We start from the raw sequence: 21,907 nt of genomic DNA on the forward strand, positions 1-21,907 counted from the left end.
CAAAGCATAGGCTTTAAAAAGAAGCGTGTGTATCTAGGGATTCTAGGTACTAGGTAGCTAGCCTGCTATACTGCTCCTCGCTTCTGTTGCCCAAGATACCTTAGCTAAAGCTATACATATGCTCATACAAACTCTACTCAAGTGTACCTACAAATTTGTGTAACATTGGCCTGTAATGAAAGTTTGAGTAGAAAAAACGGTTAAGAAGCTAAGGTTCTGTAAAGAATACATCGATATCTACTTTTCTACAGGATATGTCACCCCAAATTTAGACAATTTCTACTGCAAGATGTTGCTTGATTTCCATGAAAATAGTCTCCAACAGCCCTTATTTAATTACTGTTATAGAAGACTCAATCTTGCAAGCATCTTACATGGAATAGTACTTAGTACTGACTGAGAGTCCAAGAGAGATATGTTTAGGAATATTAGTTCTGGAGCTATGAAAAAAAAGGAAAAAAGAAAAATAAAAGAATGTGGATACAAATTATTGAAACCAATGCCAAAAACAAAAATAAACAAAAAAATAAATAAATGCATGAGAGAATTACCTGTCTTTAGCACTTCCGCATGAGTGTATTTATATGGCTTTCAAGGTTATCTTGTACTTACGACACTTGACTAATAAAGATTCTGAGTGTTTTACTTAAAACCTCACCAGCAGCACACTGTAATTAATTATGTGAACTTGTAATCATGGTAGGTTTGTGTTATGAAAACATGGTGATAACAACCTGGACCTCACAGCAGCATATTATTTTCTATCACCATGTCTTTTTAAGGTGTTTCGGGGTTTGTTTGCTTTTCTGCCTTTGGGAAAGAATAGCAACCTTTCTCTTCTCAACACAGCACCTCTTCTCTGTTACCTTTTGCTTGTTCGGTTGTGAAAATGGGAGACTCTGCTTTGTGTGGTGCTAATTCTTTTTTTTTTGGGGGGGGGGAGGTATTTCTACATAACACTTCCAGTGCTCGTAGCTCTTTGGCAATACGTTAATTGCTTTTCTGACCACCAGAAGTCAATCTTTCACTTTTTAAAACAACAAGCTGTAAGTACTTTTGTGTAGTGTTACTACAGCCTTCGAGTATATGTGAAAGTTTCATCACTGGGTAAGTTCTCTACGAGAGCCCATAGCCTAAACCAAGGCATCAGGCGGAGTGTCGTGCCGGACAGAAGAACGTTACTGTACCATAACACAGAATTAACCAAGATATTGTTCGTCATGTAGGTACTTAGAAACTTTCGTGTTTTCCTGCCTTTTTAGCATTTAAGCTTCGTACTTTGTTGCTTTCACTTATGATTAGCAGAGTAGACGAGCGTGCATAAACTCCTCCGCTGTCCCCACCGAGAGGTGAGGGCTGAGGAGAGCCGCGGCACGGGAGCGCCGGTGACCACGGGCGGGCGGTATTTGCGAGAAGGATGACTGTCGTCCTTTTCTTTCACAAGTTTCTTCCCTGAATATTTGTTTCCACGCCAGTTCTCCCCAGGAGACAATACTCACGGGGAGACACAAAATTCCTCCTGCTCTAAGGGATCCCAACAGTTGGCAGAAACCCGGGAGCGGGCGGCCCGCGCCAGTGACCGGCGGCCGCGGGGCGGCCGCGGGGTGAAGCCGCAGCCGCGGCGCAGCTGCCCGGCAGCAGCCGCCTCCCCACCAGGCTCTGCTCGCTCATTGGCTAGCGGGATAGACAGGCGGCCTTGGATTGGCGAACCGGTTTGTCCATCACGCCACACTGTGGCGCGGGGCCGGCCGGCCCGGGACCCCCCGCGAGTAGCATTTCCAGGCTGGGGAGGCAGCGGAGGGCTCGGTACGCGCTTCCCTCCTCCCTCCCTGCCGGTGGCGGCCTCCCCGCCTCGCCTAGCTCACCTCCCTCCTGAGCTGGACCTGCATCGCGGAGGTACTGGCTCCGGTCCAGCTCCGGCTGCTGCCGCCTCAGGAGCTCCCGCGTCTCTCCAGGGACATTCTGTAGCGGGCGGGCCCGGGGGCGGGGCGGGGCGGGGAGGAAAGCGCGGCCGGGGGCGGAGGCGCTGCCCGAGCGCTGCTCGGCGGAGAAGGCGGTGAGAGGGCGAGGCGGCGGCGGAGGGCGGGACCGTGCCGGGCGCAAAGCCGCTGCCCGGCGGGCCAGGGCGCTGGCGGGCTGCCCCGTGGCGAGGCGGAGGGCGGAGCCGGGGCGAGCGGGGAGGGGAGGGCAGGGAGCGGCCCGCCTCGGCCGCGGGCCGGTGTAACAAAGCCGTGGTAACGTGGTTGCTAGAGCGCCGCGGGGCGCCTGGTAACGGCCCGTTGCCTCCTTAAGTGTCCGGGGGCGGCTCCTGCTGCGGGCGGGGTGGGGCCGGAGTTCCTGTGCTCGCTCGCTCGCCCGCCGTGTCCCGGAGCTTGCTGCCGTCTCCGCCGCTGTTCCCATGCGGTTGCGGCGGCGGCGGCCCTCTCGGCGGGCGGCCCCGGCGGGCATGCCCTAAAGGGCGGCTCCTGGCCGAGCGCGCCGCCGGCGCGGCCCGCGGGCACCATGAGTTCGGAGCTGCCCCGCGCCTCGCCGCTCCGCGCCCTCTTTAAGATGGAGCCGGCGCCAGCCGCCTCCGAAGTGCTGGGGGGAGCCTCCGAGTTCCTGAAAGGTGAGAGGCGGCCGGGGAGCCCTGCCGGGGCGCCCCCGACTGCGGGGGGCCGGCTCGCCGCAGCCTTCCGCGGCGGCGCGGGGGTCTTTCCCGTCTTCCCCCTCCTCCCCGGCTGTTGTGTGCCTCCCTCGCAGCCAGTGTTGCTCTGACCCCCTCTGCCGTGCGGTTTCCGCCAGCCGGCTGCCCTGTGCTGGTGTGGGGAACGCCTAAGCAGTTTCCTCCTCCTCTGTCTTTCCGGCAAGAAACGGGGCCGGCACCTGTTGCTATGTGTTGCGGCCCCGGGTCAAAAATTTCCCTTCTAAAATCCCTTCCCGAGGGGTGTCCGGCCCGCCAGCCCCGGGGGGGGGGACGACGACCCCGCGCTCCCGCCAGCTCTCACGCAGCAGAAAAAGGGTTTGGCGGTGCCGCTTCCGCCCGCGGGCCGCGCCGGGCCGGGCTGGGACCGGGGGGAGCACCGTGCCGCGGGCCGCTCTTCACGCTGTTGCCCTAAACTGTCTTTCAGATCGGTTGTATTTTGCTACTTTACGAAACAAACCCAAAAGTACAGTAAATACGCACTACTTCTGTACTGATGAGGAGCTGGTCTATGAAAAGTAAGTGTTTCGGTCTTTTGCGGTTTGCGTGTTCAAAACGATCACCCGAGATTCTCTGCAGCGCTGTCAGATACTGTACGGAGCGATTCAGCCTCATTTAGCTACGTGTGCATGGCACCAGTGTAAAGTCAGCCAGAATGTATTTATAATTTAGTTGAAACTAGTTTGACAGGATTACTGTTTTAAAAAAAGGACAAGACCAGTTAAATAACTTCAGGTGTAGCTAAGCTAGGAATAGGATATCTGAGCTTTGCGGGATTTGTCTATAAATTGGGGAACATCCCTTAAGACTAATTATATGTTATTAGGTGGTGTCTTAACTAGAAGACTGTTTGAAATGAAACAGTAGCTTTATACTTATTATACAGAAAAATGCATCTAGAGAGTAATCATCTTTCATATACTTTTTAGGATTCTGTAAAGCTTAGCTTTGCTTTCAAGAAACATCTGTAGTTTACTTTTTTAAGCCTTCAGAAGATTTTGAGGTAGCATTTCTGGTTGGTTTTGTAGCTTTAGTACAGCAGAAAAAGTATTATTGGTGAAGTAAAAGATTCATGTGTTTAGAACGCATTAACAGCACGTAAAAGGTTAACAGTTAAATTGAACATAGTTTGAGTAATCCTAAGGGACATGAAGTAAGTACACTGAAAGAATAAAGTAATCGCCCTGTTTAATTAAGTAGGGTTATTCCTATAAACATTTAACAATGGGACATCCGAGTATTTCTGTGGCAGATGAAAACTTGTTAGTCAAAAGTATGTTTATCTATTTTAAGTTGTCTTGTTTTGGTATCTTGATTAGATCACTGTTATACTGTTATCAGATCATCTGTTATTATTTATACGGTCTGAACTTAAAACCAAAAGATTTACTGCAAGCAATTTTGTGTTTAAAATGAGGCTGTAAGCTTTAGGCTGTGGGTTGTAAAACAGCATTAAACATCTAGAGTATCAGCCGTGCACAGCTTTCCTTACTTTACTTAAGACTTTGATGGACAAGGTCTTGTTTTTTTGCAGAGGAAAGTTGACAGTTCTGTGCTGTCTTGGCAGGAGTAGCAAAACCCAGCAAATATCCAGTCCTCGCTTGTTGCAGTTCATAGTCTGACATACTAAACTGGCAGAGAGGTTGATAACCTGGATAGGACAGGAGTCATGTTTGTAGCTAATGCGGGAGTGTTCAGCCTTTGGGTCATATAAAGCCTTCCAGCAACACTGATTCAACTCACAACTCTATTTCCTGTAAACTCTTGAGTTGCCTTGTCAAGAAAAGGACAGGTTGGAACAGACTGCACACTTTTCTAATGGCAGTGAGCAGCACTGGTAAAGAAGATTCTCTCAGGAAAATGTAGGGATTTCTGTAGGAAGTATCAGGGCTATTTCATGCAAGGGGTTTAGCTGGTCTGCACATAGTGGCTCCGCACTATGTACCTAGATGGACTGATGGTAGATGGCAGATCTGTGACAAAGTGTTTGCTGCAACAAATGCCCCCCCCTCCTCCCCCTCCTCCCTGAAAAGGCTATGTGCTCTAGTTTAAAAACAATTCCCCCCCCCCCACACACACACACACTATATGAGATGAAATACTTGTGAGCATCAGCCATTCTTCCCCCTCCTCCAGTGATTTTTCTTTATCTATTGCTTCTGTTAGGGTGGAAAGTAATCTTTCTTGGTTCCTCGCTTACTTCCAGGGCAAAACTTAAGGTTTTGGTGTTTATTATTTTCTACAGACACTTCTAAGTCTTCAGCTGTTGTCCCCTCATGATATTTTCAGTGATCCATTCTCAAAGATAATTTTTCATATTTAACTGTTTGGGTTGAGAGTAAGTTCTGTAATGGTCATAGAATAATTCAGTTTGGAAGGGACCTCAAGAGCACCCTATGGCAAGGCTGATTTTAATGTTAATTCAGATTGCTCAAGGCCTTGTCCAGTTGAATTTTTATATTATTTGAATATGCTCCAGTTTTTTAATGAGAGAAAAAATTGACCTTGTATCTCATAAGACTTTCATGTTATTCTTGATAAGGTATTTTATTTCCAATTCTTAATATGGTTCTAGAAAGTGCGAAGAAAACACATGTGGGGTTTGAACTTAAAGGGCAGGGTGTGTGCGAGTGATCTCTGCCCTTCCTAGGCAGGGTGTGCGTGTGTGATTAGGTACAGATGTTTGTACTAGCCAGGGATTGTAACTGGCATGGTTTTCTGGGGGAGGGGGTCCAAAAAAGTCTGCAAAAAGAGATTTGTAATCATTAAAATTGTATAAAGAAAATTCAGTTAGGATATTCCCTAACCTGTATAACTAGTTAACCACATGCTAGAATGTAACCATGATACCGGAGATAATTACAAGTTAATGGAAGAAAGCAGTTTTTGTTATCTTCTAGGGTACTTCTGAAGACCTTGGAAGCTTGGACATGTAACTTTTTTTTTTTTTTTTTTGAATTGATAGTTCCTGATGTATTGGGCTCTTTTAAAGGTGTCATCCTATGTTTGAAACAGTATTAGTACTTTTCCTTTTGTACTCCTAAGCTAAAGTATATCTACATATCATGGAGTAGAAACTAAGTGACAGTTGCTGGGTGGTATGAGTGCATATTGCACACATATAGTGCACGTAATAACCTAACAGTTCTAAACTTTCCCTGATGGCATGCTGATAATGCCCGATTTTTCTCCTCCCTCTATCTTGGATAAAGTTTGTGTTGTCTTAAGGAAATAAAAGCTGGTGCTGAAAGGGTCCCCATCTTATATTTTTGTCAATATCTATCTGAAATCAGAAAGCTATGGCAAAATGAGGAATAGAATGCAAGTTTCCTGGGTCTTAGGAAAATGCTGCTTCTGCTATACCTTCCCTTTTCCTCACACTCATCACTGTGCTTGATATCCATCTGTTATGTTTCATATGCTCGGCAAAATGAGACTCTGACATCAGGGGTTATCTCTACATAGTAATGGAGTGTAACTTAAATACAACAAATCAGATTTCCTGCTCATTTCCCCAAAAACGCAGCCTTCTTTCTGAGAAAGTGGTTAGAAACATTTATTACATGACAGCAAAATGAGTATTTTCAAGTGAGCTTTGAAGTGCTGTGGCTCAGAACAGTGTGTGGTTTGTTGTTGGGTTTTTTTTTTGGGGGGGGGGTGGGGGTTTAGTCCTTGTTCAGAATAGCCTGCCTCTGCTACTCTTCTGGATCAGGATTTTATGGCCACTTCTGCTTTTTTAATCAAATGAGTTGTTCAGATTTTTCCAAGTAGGAGGTTAAGAGGTATCTATTCAAACACAAAATTCTTGGCACCTATGAGATATGTAAGTTATCTTGTTAGTATGACCATTTATTGACATAATTTTGTTAGGATGCATCATTCTAGTGACTAGATATAGATACTTCATTATGCAGAGAAATAAGTTCTTTTCTTTGAGCTGTTTCTACCATCTTTAGCGATAGCTCTAAGTGTGTTACATAAGTTTATTTAACAGACTTTACTGAGGCATTAGTTTCCTTTCGTTGAAGCAGTATTTGATGTTAAAACTAATGAATATGTAGGTTGTTAGTCTGATGATCATAAATAGCATATTATTGGATTGCTCCGTACTTAAAATCTGTTCCCTGCCTCATCTCCTTTTTTACTCTTGAAGAGCAAGAAGGATGTAATGGTTTACGTTAACAGTGTACCTCTGTTTAATAAACAAAAGCGCTCTAGCACTAAATCTGATGGTTTTGAAAGTTTTGGTCTGATAAATGCTGACTTGCTCTTGTAGTTTGTCACATGATTTATCGCTAAATTATACACAAAGTGTGATTGATTACACATGATCTGGAGTACTTAGCCTCCAATTTCCCCTTCAAGCTGTCAACAGCTCTAATGAATTCATAACATTGTCCTCACTTATTTAAACATTCATAGTTCTTAAAATAAAAACAAGAATGGTTTAAATGCTTTTAAGAACATCTCAAATGTTAGCTGACTAGAAAGTCACTACTAGAACTGTCACTATTTCAATCAAATGTGCTGCAATTTAACCTTGAACTTGTCATGCTAAGGAAGAGCTTGTATGCAAATTCTTCAGCTGAGAGAAGAAGAAACCTGAATGGTTTTATCCAACTCTGAACTTGTAAGGCTCAACCTTCCCCCCACGCACACAATTTCTTGTAGGGAACGGCGATCGGAAGATCTCGCGATGGCACGGAAAGAGGAAGGAAGAGGAAGGATATGACGTAGAGATAGCAGTGTGCTTGTAGGTATATAAGCAAATACATGCGTACAATAAACGCCATTTGCAGCATCCTCATATTGGTGTCAGTGCTCATTGGCCCGGAGGCTGGGGGAGCCTCCGTGCCGTCTCAGGCGAACGGGAGAGTGTCGCATCAGAAGGCGACAAGTGGTGACCCCGACGTGATAGCTGAGACGGCGGACCGCAGGCGGTCGAGAGGATCCGGATCATGGACGCGGTAGTTAAGGTTATACGCGTGGGTGCCCGGGAATGGGGGCTCTCTATGAGAGCGAATGCAGTTGCGAACTGCGTCGGGCGGCTCCTGAAAGATGGAGCGATAGTTAGACCAGGGGACATTTTTTCCCCTTCTAACTGGGAGAAGTGCACTCGTGCACTTGCTCAGAGAGCTATGGCCACTAAGAAGGCCGCAGAGCTTAAGACGTGGGGAGATATAACGATCATTTTAGAAAGGACTAGGGAGGAGCTTGAGACCTGGCAGGCTGCCCGCGCGGCGCTACACATGTCCGCGGAAATGGCAACACAGACAGCAGCGAACGCAGAGGAGCGAACGGAGGCGATAGAGGGAGAGACGATAGTAGGGGATGAAGTGAAAACGGAGAGTGTGGAAACAGACATAAAGGAGGAGGCGGTTAATCAAGATCCAGAGCGGGGAGAGGGGGAGGCAAAAACTCCAGAGGCTTACCCAGTAACGCCCTCTTCTCCGCCTCCGCCGCGGTATCCGTGGAAAGAGATGAGGACGATGGAAGGGGGAGAACTAGGAGAACCAGGAGACCTTTGTGGAGACCGAGATATGAAAAAGCCAGAGGCGGGTAGAGGAAAAGAAAGCAAGGTGAAAGTGAAGGAGGCAGAAGAAAAGGAAAGACTGCTTATAGTGGATGATCCCCGAGACTGGCTACCGGGGGCCATGATTCGGGTGCAGTGGGAGAACGAAAGAAGAGAAGAAGCAGGGGAAAGACCAGAAGCAGGGGAAAAACCGAGGGTCCCGCACCCGGGAAAAAATGGCGCTGGCCGAGAGAGGAGTGGGCGTCGACCAGCATTGCGGAAGGAGGAGACTGAAGACTCAGGTGCAGCAACTAGGGCGGAGTTCCCCCGCCGCAGTCAGAGGCGAAGGAGAAAGAAAAAAAAAAAAAAAAAAAAAAAAAAAAAAAAAAAAAGAGGAGGAAAGTCACAAGAGATATGGAGCAGATGTTTATGCTGCTTACAGCTCTGGAAGAAGAAACAGCTAAACAAAGAGGGCTATCAGAGGCAATAGCTAAACAAAGAGGGCTATTAGAGGCAACAGCTAAACAAAGAGGGCTATCAGAGGCAGCAGCTAAACAAAGAGGGCCATCAGAGACAGCAGGTTTCACCCAAGCGGGAGGGGGAAAAGAAATTCCCCTAACAGACTGGAAACTGATAGCGACGGAATGTGCCCTGAGTGGCCTCAAGTTTCGTGCGCCAATAGGGGCCTTCCCAGTACGAATTGCCCCGGGGGGGGGGGCAGTGGAATGGATGCCCCTCGATCCAAAGACGGTACAACAGCTATTGAAAGCAGTGCAAGAACAGGGCCTGCGACACCCGGTGACACAGACGTTGCTGGACGCTGCACACGCGGGAGGCCTAATACCGTGGGATTGTCGCGCCCTCGCGCGACTGGTTTTATCACCCACGATGGTCCTTATGTGGAAAGAAGCGTGGACCTCGCGCCTGCGGCAGGCGTTGATGGCCGCACAGGCAGACCCGCAGAACCCACTGGGCCAATCCACCCTACCGCGGTTAAGAGGAAATGATGCGGCCATGGCTACACCCCAGCAGCAGGCAGCGGGCCTGACACCTCGGGAGATACTGGTGACAACAGAAGCATCTCGAAAGGCCTTTGATGATATTGGGCCACTGGTGCAGCAGGCAGAGCCATGGATGACTGTGAAGCAGAGAGTGGGAGAGCCGTTTGACAAGTTTTGTGACAGGCTACAGGCAGCAGTAGAACTTGCATCTTTACCAGACGCTGCAAAAGGAGCGGTGATGTTGGAATGTATCAAACAACAGGGTTGCCACTACCATCAGCAATACCAAAGAATTGGCCAGTTGTGGTGATGGATATCCAAGATTGCTTTTTCTCTATACCATTAGCCCCTCAGGACAAAGCTCGATTTGCCTTCACACTGCCCTCAGAGAATCTGCAGGAGCCAGCAGCACGATATCAATGGACAGTCCTCCCGCAGGGTATGAAAAATTCGCCTACGATTTGTCAGGCGGCAGTAGCTAAGGTATTGCAGCCGGTAAGAGCGCAGTTCCCACGCGCGCTTATCATCCATTACATGGACGACCTCCTAATAGCTGCAGAGACCCAGCAAGAAACCGATCAGGCAGAACAGGCAGTAATTAACTGCCTAAATGAAGCGGGATTGTACGTCCAGAAAGCGAAGACACAAAGGGGAGAATCTGTCGACTATCTGGGAACCACCATCCTCCCCAGAGCTGTGGTCCCACAGCCGATAAAGCTCAATAAAGAGATACGAACGTTGCATGATGTACAACAATTGGTTGGAGCTCTCCAATGGCTGCGAGGGCTGATAGGTATTCCCAAGGAGTGGATGGAGCCACTGTTCGAGTTGCTCAAGGGCCACAAACCCTGGGAACCGAGGCAGATGACACCGAACGCGTTAGAAGCCCTCCGAAAAATAGAAGATCTCATGGCAAAGGGCGGAGTAACGAGATACGACCCGGCCAGACCAATCAATCTGTACGTGGCAGTTACAAGAACAGGAGCCATAGGCGTTCTAGGACAAGGGACACCGGAGCGTCCGGAAGTCGTATGGTGGATAGTGTCAAACCAAATAAGTACGGCATACGTCACAATCGTAACAGCGTTGGCACAGATGATACAGAAGGGACGAACCGCCACCGTTCGGCACTTCGCGAAGGAGCCTGAGTCCATTTACCTGCCGGTAAAAAGGAGTCAATGGGACAGCGTGGTCCAGAAACAAGATAGTATAGCAATAGCTTTAGAAGGATTCCCAGGAACAATCAGATTATCACCTGTGCTGGAGATGTATACACACCTCACCGTCCTTCGGCCCCATCTGAAAGCCCGAGTGCTACAGCGACCTGCACCAGGGCGCACAGTGTTCACCGACGCGTCATCGGTGACCAGGGCAGCGGTTGTTGTGTGGCAAGATCAAAAGGCCCAATGGCACCGAGTGAAGATCAGCGAGCCGGACAGTAGCGTACAGCATTTAGAGGCCCGAGCTGTGGCGCAGGCATTGCAAATGTGGCCAGAAGAGCATTTGAATGTAGTGACAGACTCCATGTTCGTCTTTAAATTGTTACACAACATGTCATTACCCGGATGGGCCGGATCGCCCATTGCGCTAATGCTAGAAGAAGCCCTACAACAACGGCGGGCCACTGCCTCTGTTATTCATGTTCGGAGTCATGAGGCAATCCAAGGAGTGTACCAAGAAGGCAACAATAAAGCCGATCAAGCGGCCAAAGGTGTGTGGACAGTCGCAGAAGCAAGGCAGGTGCACGACCTTCTCCATGTTGGTGCAAAAGCACTGGCAAAAAGCTGCAACATCCCCCTCACCACGGCTCGTGAAGTGGTTGCGGCTTGCCCATATTGCCAAAAAACCCCCCTGTGGGGCGCCGGCATCAACCCCAGGGGGCTGAAAGGAAACCAAATATGGCAAACGGACTTCACAATGTGCCAGCGACTTCGACCACGGCCCTGGCTGGCTGTCACAGTAGACACACACAGCGGTATCATCGTTGCGACCCAACATAAACGAGTCACAGCGCGGGCGGCACAGTTGCATTGGCACACGGCAATGGCCTGGCTGGGTGCCCCAGAAACTATTAAAACAGACAACGGCACGTGTTTCACAGCGCAAAGCACGAGAGAATGGGCCGTACGGTGGGGAATTAAGCTAGTGCACGGTATTGCCTATAATAGCACAGGTCAAGCCATTGTCGAGCGAGCAAACCGCACTTTAAAGCAAAGGATCGAGATTCTTGGGGAGGGGGAAGGATATACACAAAGAATCCCCGCGCACAAACAATCAGAAATAATTATGCGCGCCTTATTCGGTCTGAATCAGTTCATCAGGGGGGAGGAGAACAAGACGCCAGCGGAAAAGCATTGGGTGGTCCGAGCGATGCACGAGGGACCAGACGTAAAGGTTCGAATCCCGGAAAAAGGGGAATGGGAAGAGGGGTGGCAGCTGGTAACCCAAGGACGAGGGTATGCAGCGGTCAGGCAGGGAGAAATGGTAAGATGGGTCCCTATGAAGTGGGTACGCCCAGACCTCAGGGCAAGGACAAGACAGGAAGCAGAGAGTCAGGTGAATTAATGAATGTCTGAGTTTTATTGCAGGGGAGGACCACCCTGAAAAGCTGATGATCCCTTCTAGCAGCAAAGACAGCAGACAGGAGAAGAAGAACAGATGAGAAAAGGCGCGTGAAACCACAAGAAGAACGCGTAACCAGAAAACCCGAGAAGATGGCAGGGGGAGCAACCCAAGTAGCTCTCCTCGTAGCGATGCTGGGACTGGAACTCCAAGGGGTGAAAGGCGAACCAATGTTAGTGAAATGGGGTAGTAACAATCTATGACTCACCTGGCAAACCGGACAGGAAATAAGCAATTTTGCCTGACGTTGGTGGGTGCGGGGCAGCCCTTTTAAGACATGCTTAATAGGGGTCCCATTGAATTTGACCGTAGACCTACCAAAGCTGAGAGAGCATTGACACGCTGAATGCGTCATTGCCCTGGGACCCGCAAGAGCTTGACCTTCTGGGTTCAGTAGTGGTAATTGGCTTGGGCTAGGACCATGGGCCAGGCAATTACTAATAGAAGAGTTGCACCTGCTACTGATGCTCGTGCTAGGTATATTAGTATGTAGACTAGTGTTTAGATGCTTGGTAAGACAACTGCTAGAAAAGGGGTGGTCCCACCCACACCTACACTATGAACGCTTAACCCGCGACACGGCAATTTAAAGCAAATAGCATAGTCAAAGCATGGGGAGGGGGAGATGTAGGGAACGGCGATCGGAAGATCTCGCGATGGCACGGAAAGAGGAAGGAAGAGGAAGGATATGACGTAGAGATAGCAGTGTGCTTGTAGGTATATAAGCAAATACATGCGTACAATAAACGCCATTTGCAGCATCCTCATATTGGTGTCAGTGCTCATTGGCCCGGAGGCTGGGGGAGCCTCCGTGCCGTCTCAGGCGAACGGGAGAGTGTCGCATCAGAAGGCGACAATTTCTGTAAGACTTTATGTTAGTCTCTCTCTCTGAAACTTTCTGCAGTCCTGCCTGAGAGAGCCTGCACTACTACTTCTAAGAGAATATGATCTATATGATCTTTCAGGGTAATGTAGTGCAGGTAGGTAACTATTGCTTCAGGGAAATGGGGTTGATGAGAAATAATCCAGCTTGGTGAAAACTGTCATTTGGCAGGTAGACAAGCCTTGTCTTGGCAGGACCTCAATTAGTGAGTTAGGCACCAGTAGAAAACTTTTTCTTCTCTAAGAATAGTGTCTTTTGTGTTTCACCTTTCAGTAAACAAATCTGGATTGGGAATACTACACTTGACTGGTTAACTTGTAATAGGCTGTCACTTATTTTTATCAAAGCAACTTTTTGTGTTCTTTCAACATTGAGTATGTGGCTCAAATAGAAGAATAAAACTTCTAGTTAATGAGAAACAGGAATCTCTCTTCTTGATTAAATTATAATGGCAGTTTTCATAAATCATATTTTTATACACATTTATTCTGACTTCAGATCTCTTGCATAAACTGCTTTTTGCACATTTAGTCTCTCTGACATCTTGTGAACAGCTGTAAAAGTAATTAGTGTGACATTCTTTATATATACTATCTTAAATGCTAAAACTTTATTTTTTTTTCTTTTAAAGCATAGTATATTACTTCCCCATTTCACAGCAGTCCTAAGAATGTTAGCTGCATTTTTGAGTTCAAGAAGCAATAGAGCAAGATTCTCAAATGCTTAGTTAAAACAAAATTAAATTAGTACTCTTCAGACCTTCACTCATAGAAGTGTTTCCTTTGTTGCATGTGTGTATTCAAAAAAGCAGCTTATCTTTCCTGTAAGAAGAGTGAGAGTAAACTTGGTTTTTTTGCTTGGAGTAAAATACTTCCTTGCTTAACTATGGCTATCCAGTAACAGCACTTGTATAGGAAACCTTAACTTCTATATCATTCATTGGCTTGTATCACTTGAAAAGAAAAAGAAAACTTTAAAGTAGCCCTGTTACAAAAAACAGAGCTGTTATTTCACACAGAGTATAGTGAGTTCTTTGTTCAGTTTAGCAGCTTCTGAAGATCTGAACTTGAGGATCAGATGACCAAGATAACTTGGTAGGCTAGAGCCTACAAAAAAAAAAACTTATTTGGAAAACTTTTTAAAATTCTCACTCTTTTGTCAATGTGTATAAATACTGAGTAGCAGAACTTCATATACTGAAACAACTAGATATCAAAAGCTGTTATTAGATTATAAGTAAGAATAGTACTCTAGGCTTATTTTGTTCTCCCACTTAAATGAGAGATTTTAAATGCACTCTAAACCAGAAGATCACTATGAAATCAGAAGACCTGAGAACTGGGAGTGTCAGACCTTCTGTAGGACATGGATAACTGGCATAACTTTACATTTGAAACTTCTGATGTGCTATACTTTAACACTTGTGGTGTTCTTTCCAGTCTAACAATTTAATAAACTGTATATACACATGTTGTTTTGGAATATCTGTTCTCACTTCTTCACATGGGAAAACAGTTGACAAAAATATTGAAGTTTCTTCTTTTGTTCGCAATAAAGTGGTATAGGAACAGAACAGATCTTCTGTTCTCTAGGCCCCTGTTTTATATTGGACAGGAGGGTAGCTTGATACAAAAACCCCTTATAAGAAACCTGGATTCTGTTAGGAGGACCCCAACGCCCCCTTCAAAGGGAGTAGGTTTTTGATGTGTTCTGAAGATTGTTCTATAGACAAACTCCTTATTGGAGAATCTATTCATTAATGCTTTGTTCTTGACTTCAAGGACCATTGTATTAAAAATGCAAGTTTTTGGAATGCCTATTTCGTTCTATAATTTGGAGCTATGCCCTATTCTTGGATTTTGAAGAACCAGGTTTTTGAGGAGGATTTGGAACATGCAAGGGGAAATGGAGTGAGTACCTGGTGCCCTTCTGCATAATTCAGAGCCTCTACATTTTTCCTGCCTCCAGATGCAAGTAATGGAGTGGTATATAGCTTTTAGTGTTACGTTCACTGCATCTTCCTTGCTCTGTGCAGAGCATGCAATCCCTAAGTCGTATTAGGTGTTGAGGATTGTGTCTTAACTTGGATAAGAAAGCTCCTGACAATTTACGTGTTGCTGGAATTGCTGGGACTAGAGCCGGGACACAGCATTACTGGGCTTCCCACCTTGTTTCACACACTTGAGTAGTGGGAAGGAGGGAGAGACCTTGGGAAGTAGTAGTGGAAGTAAGATGATTGTGAAAGTAAGTTTTCTTGACCAGAAGAGTTAAGTTGTAATGAATTTGTGGATTTATCCTTTTGGCTTTCATCCAGAAACTTTCTGTGGAACTTAATGTGTTCAGCCTACATTTGATGCATATATTTGTAGCAGCCTGTTGGCCACTTCTCCAGTGGCTAGTTCTTCTACTGCTTAATAGCTGGATTCAGAGCACACACAGAAAGTTTTCAACATTGGACTTTTAGGGTACAATATAAATAATAGTTTCTCTCTGAAAGTTAACTTGACACCTTGGTGACAAATAGATTGATTGTGATGTTAAGATGGAAGTTACCAATTCAGTTCAAAGACTGCATGGCTGTAACTCTCCTTCACTGACCATAACCAGGTTCCAACTGTCCGTTTAATGTATGGAAGCTGTTTATCACTCAGCTGCTGTGCTAGAGTCAGTGGTTTTCAAATGCTCACAAAAAAGTGGATTTAGAGTTCAAAAGAGACACCCAAGGCTTGAGCTGATGTGTGGCACTTTTAGGTGGCATCCCAGCTCAATAGAGGTTTAGTGGTTAGTGGAACTGCAGTTAGAAGCAACCACAACTACTGTCCTAAAGAGTTATGGATTAGTCTTTCACCTTTAAACTCCCTGGAATAACATACAGTAATTGCTTGCATAACAGAATAGATGAATAACAGTTCCTGTGATACACTTCAGCAAATGCCTCAGGTGATAAGCTGTCAGCACTCCTAGGAAGGGTGTCAGTCTAGGAGTTAGTTCTAAGGAAAATACAGATACAACAAACATCTGCTACCACTCCTGGGAAGCATTATGGAAGTACTTTCAAAGGAGACTATTTAAATATTCATCTAGTAGTCTGGGGCTTGGCTACTTCCTAGTGTAAGAAGTGTCTGTGTGTGTATAAATATATAAATATATATATATATATATATGTGTGTGTGTGTGTATATATATGTGTATATATATATGTATATATATATGTATATATATATATATTTTTTTTTTTTTTTTTTTTTACACACACACATATCTGTATGGATTGCAAACTTTCATGGGATGAGGGGAAGAATAATTTTAAAGGTGTCATCCAAGTACTTGATTAAAACAAAATATAAGTATGGTATTAATCTATATTTCATTATCTTCTGCTCCTTATATCTGGTTTCTGCCTCTATCAAAAATGATTGTCTCAAGATCTTGACTGGTTTAATCATCAGGGGCATCCTGATAGCTTTTTTATTATATACAAATGCCTGGAAAAAACACCTAGACACAATCTATTACTTTTGAAAGAGAGAAATAAGCTAACAGTGGCTGGATTTTTTTTTTTTTAATCAATGACTGTCATATAAACAGATTTGATTTCTGCTATGGTTTTTGCCTTTAACTTTTGCCAGATAAAAGTCTTTATGCAGAGGATGACTTAGTTTCCCCTCTACTATTTCCCATCTTTCTACTTAACTTTAACTTGGTGAAAATTCTGTTCTTAAGAAGAAAATCCTCTGTCTGAGTTAGGATTAAGTATCTCCAAATGAAAGTACAAAATGGACTTTTATTACTAAAAATAATAAGAATGGATTAGATGAAAACTCTTCTGTTTAAACATGTTAGAAATTGTATTTAGTTTTAAGGATATAAATTGAAGGAGTTTGTAGATCAGAGTTCATTGACTTAAATACAAAGGCCCTCTCCCCCCCCCTTCAGAGAACTCTCTGGTTTGGAGGATTGGAAAGTACTTGTTTCACCTAGCCCTATTAAATTTTTCTTTTCAAACTTATTGCTGTTTAGAGGTATTAAGTAGAGAAATTCAAAATTACTCATGTAAACAGTGTGACACAAATAATCTTTTCCCCCCCCCCACAGTGTCACAATCTGTTATCAACAGAGATAATGGCTTGTTTATTCTGCCCACATGGTGTTGTGTAAATGAATCAGGAATTGCCAGTGTGTTTTGGTGTGTGGGTAATGCTGAACATTAGTGACCAGAAGTGCCTTTCCTTTCTGATTGTGGTTGGATTCTGACAAATATCTTGTTTTTGTAGCACAGACAAACTGATAATACTAGTCTGTCAAGCATTGATGCTCTCCCCCCCCCCCCCCCCCATTAGGGGAAGCAGTGCATGCTTAATGGTAGTAAGTGATGGAGGAATAGTCAGTCTAAGATTGTGGCATTTTTAGCTTGGTTGCTGAGACATCCTGAATAGCTTTATTTTGTCAATTCTGTGTACAGGCAGAAATATACTGTTAGTTCATGGATTGATTGATTAAAATGTATTTTGTCCTCCCCTCCACCAAAATAGAAAGAGAAACCTTATGCCAAATGTTAGGACAACTTAAGCTTATCTTAATTTGTATTTACAAATGAAATTGTCCACGATAGACATCTTAATGTGCTTATCCTACATTTTTGTTTAAGATTAATCATGCAGAACAGTAGAAGTAGAATATATGACTTCATGCTGATGTACTTCTAACAAATGAATAGTAGTAAAAACTCAATATCCTAAAGCATGGCTGGAGTTCTTCAATGCTTTACATAAACTGTGTGTTCAGTTAAACTTTGGGGACTGATCAGAAAAGGCCATGTCTTTTTTTGTTTATTCGAGGGAGCTTGGTAGTGGAGGGGAGGATCGTTAACAACATTATAAGCCAAAAAAGATATACCACTCCCGCTTTTGTCATTTTGTTCACTTAGAATCACAGAATAGTTGATGTTGGAAGGGACCTCTGGAGACCGTCTAGTCTAACTTCCCTGCTCAAAGCATGGCAAACTAGAGCAGGTTGCTCAGAGCCTTGCCCAGTTGGCTTTTGAATATCTCCAAGGAGGGATACTCCACAAACATTTCCAATGTTTGACCACCTCACAGTGGAAAAGGTGTTTTTTTTTTTTCCTTACGTTTAAGTGGAACATAATCAACTTTCTGAAAAGTAAACAATCTAGAACACTGGGTGGGGAGGGAGAAGGCTAGAAGGTGTCGTAGCAGAGTAAGATGCTTGCAGAAAAGTTGCTAACACTTGTAAAGGTGCCTGTATGAATGAAGGGTTAGTGAGGAAGAACACTGTGAATCCCTACCAGCAACTTCTGCGGCGCAGTAATTTCCCTGTATAGGTTATTCCTGCTAGTAGCTCTTATCCTGAGGACAGTGGTGAAGCTTCTTCAAGGGTAATGTGAACTGTGCGAGGAGAATCTAGAAAGGAGCAACAAGAATAATCTGAAATGCAGAAAACAAAATAAATGATAAATTAGAAGAATTTAGCCTAGAGACAACGCAACAGGAAAGGGAAAAGGGAAATTTAATGATATATCAAGTTTATGTATAATATATAGCTTCTGAAATCATGGAGGATGGGATGAAAAGAAATAGCTTTAAATTGCAAAGGAGGATCAAGACTGGATATTTTTAATTACAATTTCCTATGGGTAGTAAGATTAAATTTACTTAGCCTGTTCTTAATAGTATGTAATGATAGAGGCTCTGTAACTGCTTAAGATGAGTATATAACAAGGATGATATCGGCATGACTAAAAAGGGTCATGTCTTGAAGTTTTCTACTCCGTTCTTCTCTAATCTTGGCCAAAGCTAGATTGGATTTTCTGGGGTGAAGAAAAAGAATCTTCCGCAGTTAAACTGTACATAAGTAATGAAAAATGTAGTTGCTGAAGCTACAAATGCTTTCAAATAAAATGTGTTGCTATCTTTCTCATAATTGAATTGGTAGAGGGCATATCTGGTACACCATGTATATTGCCATCGTTACTCACTATTGCCCACAGGTAGATTTAACTATCAACACAATGCTTATTGAAATTTGCTTAGCTCTTTTGTATAAATAACAATGATGTTTTTGTTCTCTTTTCTCCCAGTTTCTATGGAGATTTTGGACCTTTAAATTTGGCAATGTTATACAGATATTGCTGTAAGCTAAATAAGAAGTTAAAGGTAAGCTTTGTTTTAACCTTTATTCTAAATTTTTATTCCTGAAAATGCAACTTCAAATGCTATTACCCAGTTTGAAAGCAGTTATTAGATATTCATTATCTAGATGTTTACTATTAAGCTTAAAGAGTCTTCTCCTTTGTCCTGAATTTTTTCCCCTTTGGAGAATGTAAAAAGGAATCTGCACTGTAATTGCTTAGCAGCTGAGCCACTGAAGGATGCGCTCACCATTTTTCATGTCTTAGCTTCAAGACAAAATAGTGAGTAACAAAATAGAAACCAGAGTCTGTGGTTGTGTGCATATTTCATGGATTTACAGCTAATGAAGCAGGTGTGCTGGTATGAATGATGGAAGACCAGGTACTGAAAAAAGGGCATGAACAAGAAGAAAGCATGGACCCAAAATTGCACTATTTAAGTTTAATCTCTTTCAGTGGAGAAATTGAAACTTCAGTCTTTTTCAGTTTAGTGTTGCTTCTAGTAGTAGTATGGAAACGTTGTCATCCATATGAAAATTGTCTCTGTTTATCTTGCTTGTAGAAGTGTCATTCCTATTAATTTCTCCCCGGGAGCTTTCTTGTTTCCTGCCTCTGTGTAACGGTTGTAGATTCAAGACTGAGTTTTGAATTGCACTACACAAGAAAGAGACACCTTTAGTATCTTCTTTAGGTACCACAGTAGCTTTTCTCTCAATGGCAGAGTATTTGTCCTTTCTTTTAAACTTGCTGTCTAGAATTTCTGAATGCAGCAGTAAAGTCTGAGGTGGCTGTGATTTAGTTCTGTTAAAACAACACTGTCCTATCATAAAACCACAAGCTTGATCGCATAGCTGTAAGTTTAACCCTGTCCCCAAATGCCCAAGAAAAAGGGATTTGTAGCGTGTATAGAAAATTAATTGCAAGAAATGAAACAGATGCTTTTAATTCTAACAGTACTAATTAGTATTACTGGTGTGCAAATACCAAGAAATCTTTCACTAAATATAGGTGTCTATGATTTTCCCCTCCTTTTAGTAACAGGTCTAATATTTTTTAATAGAAAGGTTTTAAAATGTAAAAAGGGACAACAGTGATAGCACTGGCCACTGTTAGGAGGATTCTTATATCAGAAGAAGCATCATACTGGAAAAGAATTACCATTAAATTGGTTGGCTTTTTTTGTTTTAACACTAAATATAGCTTCCAGATGCACTATTTTATATCATCCTAGTTTCAGTTGCCACTGTGCCATTCAAACGTGATGAATGGTGCTGATTCACAAGAAAGCTATTTTAGTTTTTTGGATTTTCTTAACTTTAATTCTTCTGTTTATGACCTCATATTTGAGTTATTAAAATATTCAAATCCTGCTGTGGAGGAAGCTTACTCTGTAAAGTAGTGACTCCACAGAATACCCAAATAAAAATAATAATATTCTAACTTTCACTGTGGCTATGAGAAATAGAGAGAGATTAGTCCTGACTTCCAGATTCAAGTTGAAGCTGGGATCAGTTCTAGATGTGAGTACAGAGTCTCCTCATACTTTGTAGTTGAGCTGTAACTCCTTCAAACTGGGCCCAAAATCCCAAGATTTTTCCCCTGGAAGATAAGAACACAACCAGCAAATACTTCAGACCTTGGTTTTAAGTGCCTCAGTGTTAAACAGAAATGTCTTTATAGTCTTTATTCTTGTTTCAAGTCTGTCATCTGCACTGAATGAGGCAAGCTGCTAGTCATACATGGTTTGTGATCGTAATAGTATAAAGATCATACATTCTAATGAATCAGTACATGAGGGAGACAAATTGAAACTAAATGAATAACAGACATTTCCTGGGTTGATTTAGCAAACCTTAAAGTTACTATAATGTAACTTCTAGATTTTGAAAAAAAGCAAAATAAAAAAGCTTGCACCACTAGGTTTAGAGTCCGAATTGTCAGGAACAGCACAAAACTCTTACGCAGATCAGCTCTGGCCTCAGCTGGGAGGAGGTGCTGTTTGCTGCCTACTTACCAGAGGCCAATTCCAAATAGGTTGATTCAAACTACTGGTGTGTAATAGAGGAGGGTGACCCGATAGTTCAGTCGCTTGAAAGTAACACCTCAGATCAAGCAGCTTAAGCTTAGAGTCCCAACTGAGTGGTGTAAAGACTTTCACATGAGTAGATCCCAGTAGCCCAGTAACTGTTGATATGAGCTTTGCCTTTCTGATAGCTGAGAGATATGCCAGGCTCTGCCCCAATTTACGTATTATCAGCAATAGGTAAGTAGCCTTGTAAGACCAAAGCCCAGGGCTGAAGCCTGCATCTAGTATTTATTGCAGACACAGCTACAGAAGACTGCTGCTGGGCTTCACTGATTGAGAACTGTGGATTCAGTTTCTACCCTGCTGTGCTTCACCTTCTCATGTCTCTCCTTCACAAGTGTCCCTCAGGGGATTCCTTCAGCCTAGGCTTCCTGAGCCTAACTAGTGTAGGACAAGAAGTTCATGACCTCTGACTTGCCCACCAGAAAGGCATTGATGCAGTGAACAATTGCAGCAGCAAATGTATGATGATTTTCACCTGGTGCTAGAGTTCTATAAACTCTTTTCCAAATAAACAGTATTAGTTATCTTTGAATCGGCATACCTAAAGCTTCCATTGTGTTACCTATGACAAGTGTGACTTTTCTGTCTCTTTCCTATTTGAGTTACTTTTCTTCATTGCTTTGCTCAGGTCTTAATATATTTCAGTGAGCTTACCATCCAAACCTCTCTTTTGCGTATCTGCCAACCTGTCCCAGTTTATTTCCTCAAATCGGTTAGTTTTTTCCTCTGCCCATTCCCATTTGTCTTGGTATGTTTCCTGACTCAGTGCACTTTTTTCTTCTCCCAGTCATGTATTGCTTCCTGTACTGTGTTGCCTGGTTGTGATACTGGTGGAGATTAGCCTCCTCCTTTCTGTTCCACACTCCTGTCCTGTCCTAGTCTGAGGCAGCTATTCACAGAACTTTTTTCTGGTCTTCTTACTTTGGCCTTGTTAAAATAAATAAATAAAAAGTATGAATTAATTACTCT

The 21,907-nt window shown here is 43.8% G+C and overlaps 1 protein-coding gene across 5 annotated transcripts in view; it reads left to right on the forward strand.

Annotated features, from left to right (window-relative positions):
• Window positions 1-1,753: 1,753 nt before the first annotated feature.
• Window positions 1,754-21,907, forward strand: part of CDC14A (cell division cycle 14A) — a 67,154-nt gene continuing 47,000 nt past the window's right edge. For 2 of the 5 annotated variants that reach the window (XM_026094259.2, XM_064515840.1), the window contains exons 1-3: window positions 2,156-2,608; window positions 3,111-3,201; window positions 18,799-18,874. In XM_026094259.2, coding sequence (XP_025950044.1) covers window positions 2,503-2,608; window positions 3,111-3,201; window positions 18,799-18,874 — 273 coding nt within the window. In that variant the 5' untranslated portion in view covers window positions 2,156-2,502. Of the gene's footprint in view, window positions 1,897-2,016; window positions 2,057-2,155; window positions 2,609-3,110; window positions 3,202-7,354; window positions 12,586-18,798; window positions 18,875-21,907 lie in introns of those variants that run through there. The other 3 variants (XM_026094260.2, XM_064515841.1, XM_064515838.1) reach the window with 3 other exon arrangements.

The sequence above is a fragment of the Dromaius novaehollandiae genome, chromosome 8 (assembly GCF_036370855.1).
Source record: "Dromaius novaehollandiae isolate bDroNov1 chromosome 8, bDroNov1.hap1, whole genome shotgun sequence".
NCBI classification, from domain to species: domain Eukaryota; kingdom Metazoa; phylum Chordata; class Aves; order Casuariiformes; family Dromaiidae; genus Dromaius; species Dromaius novaehollandiae.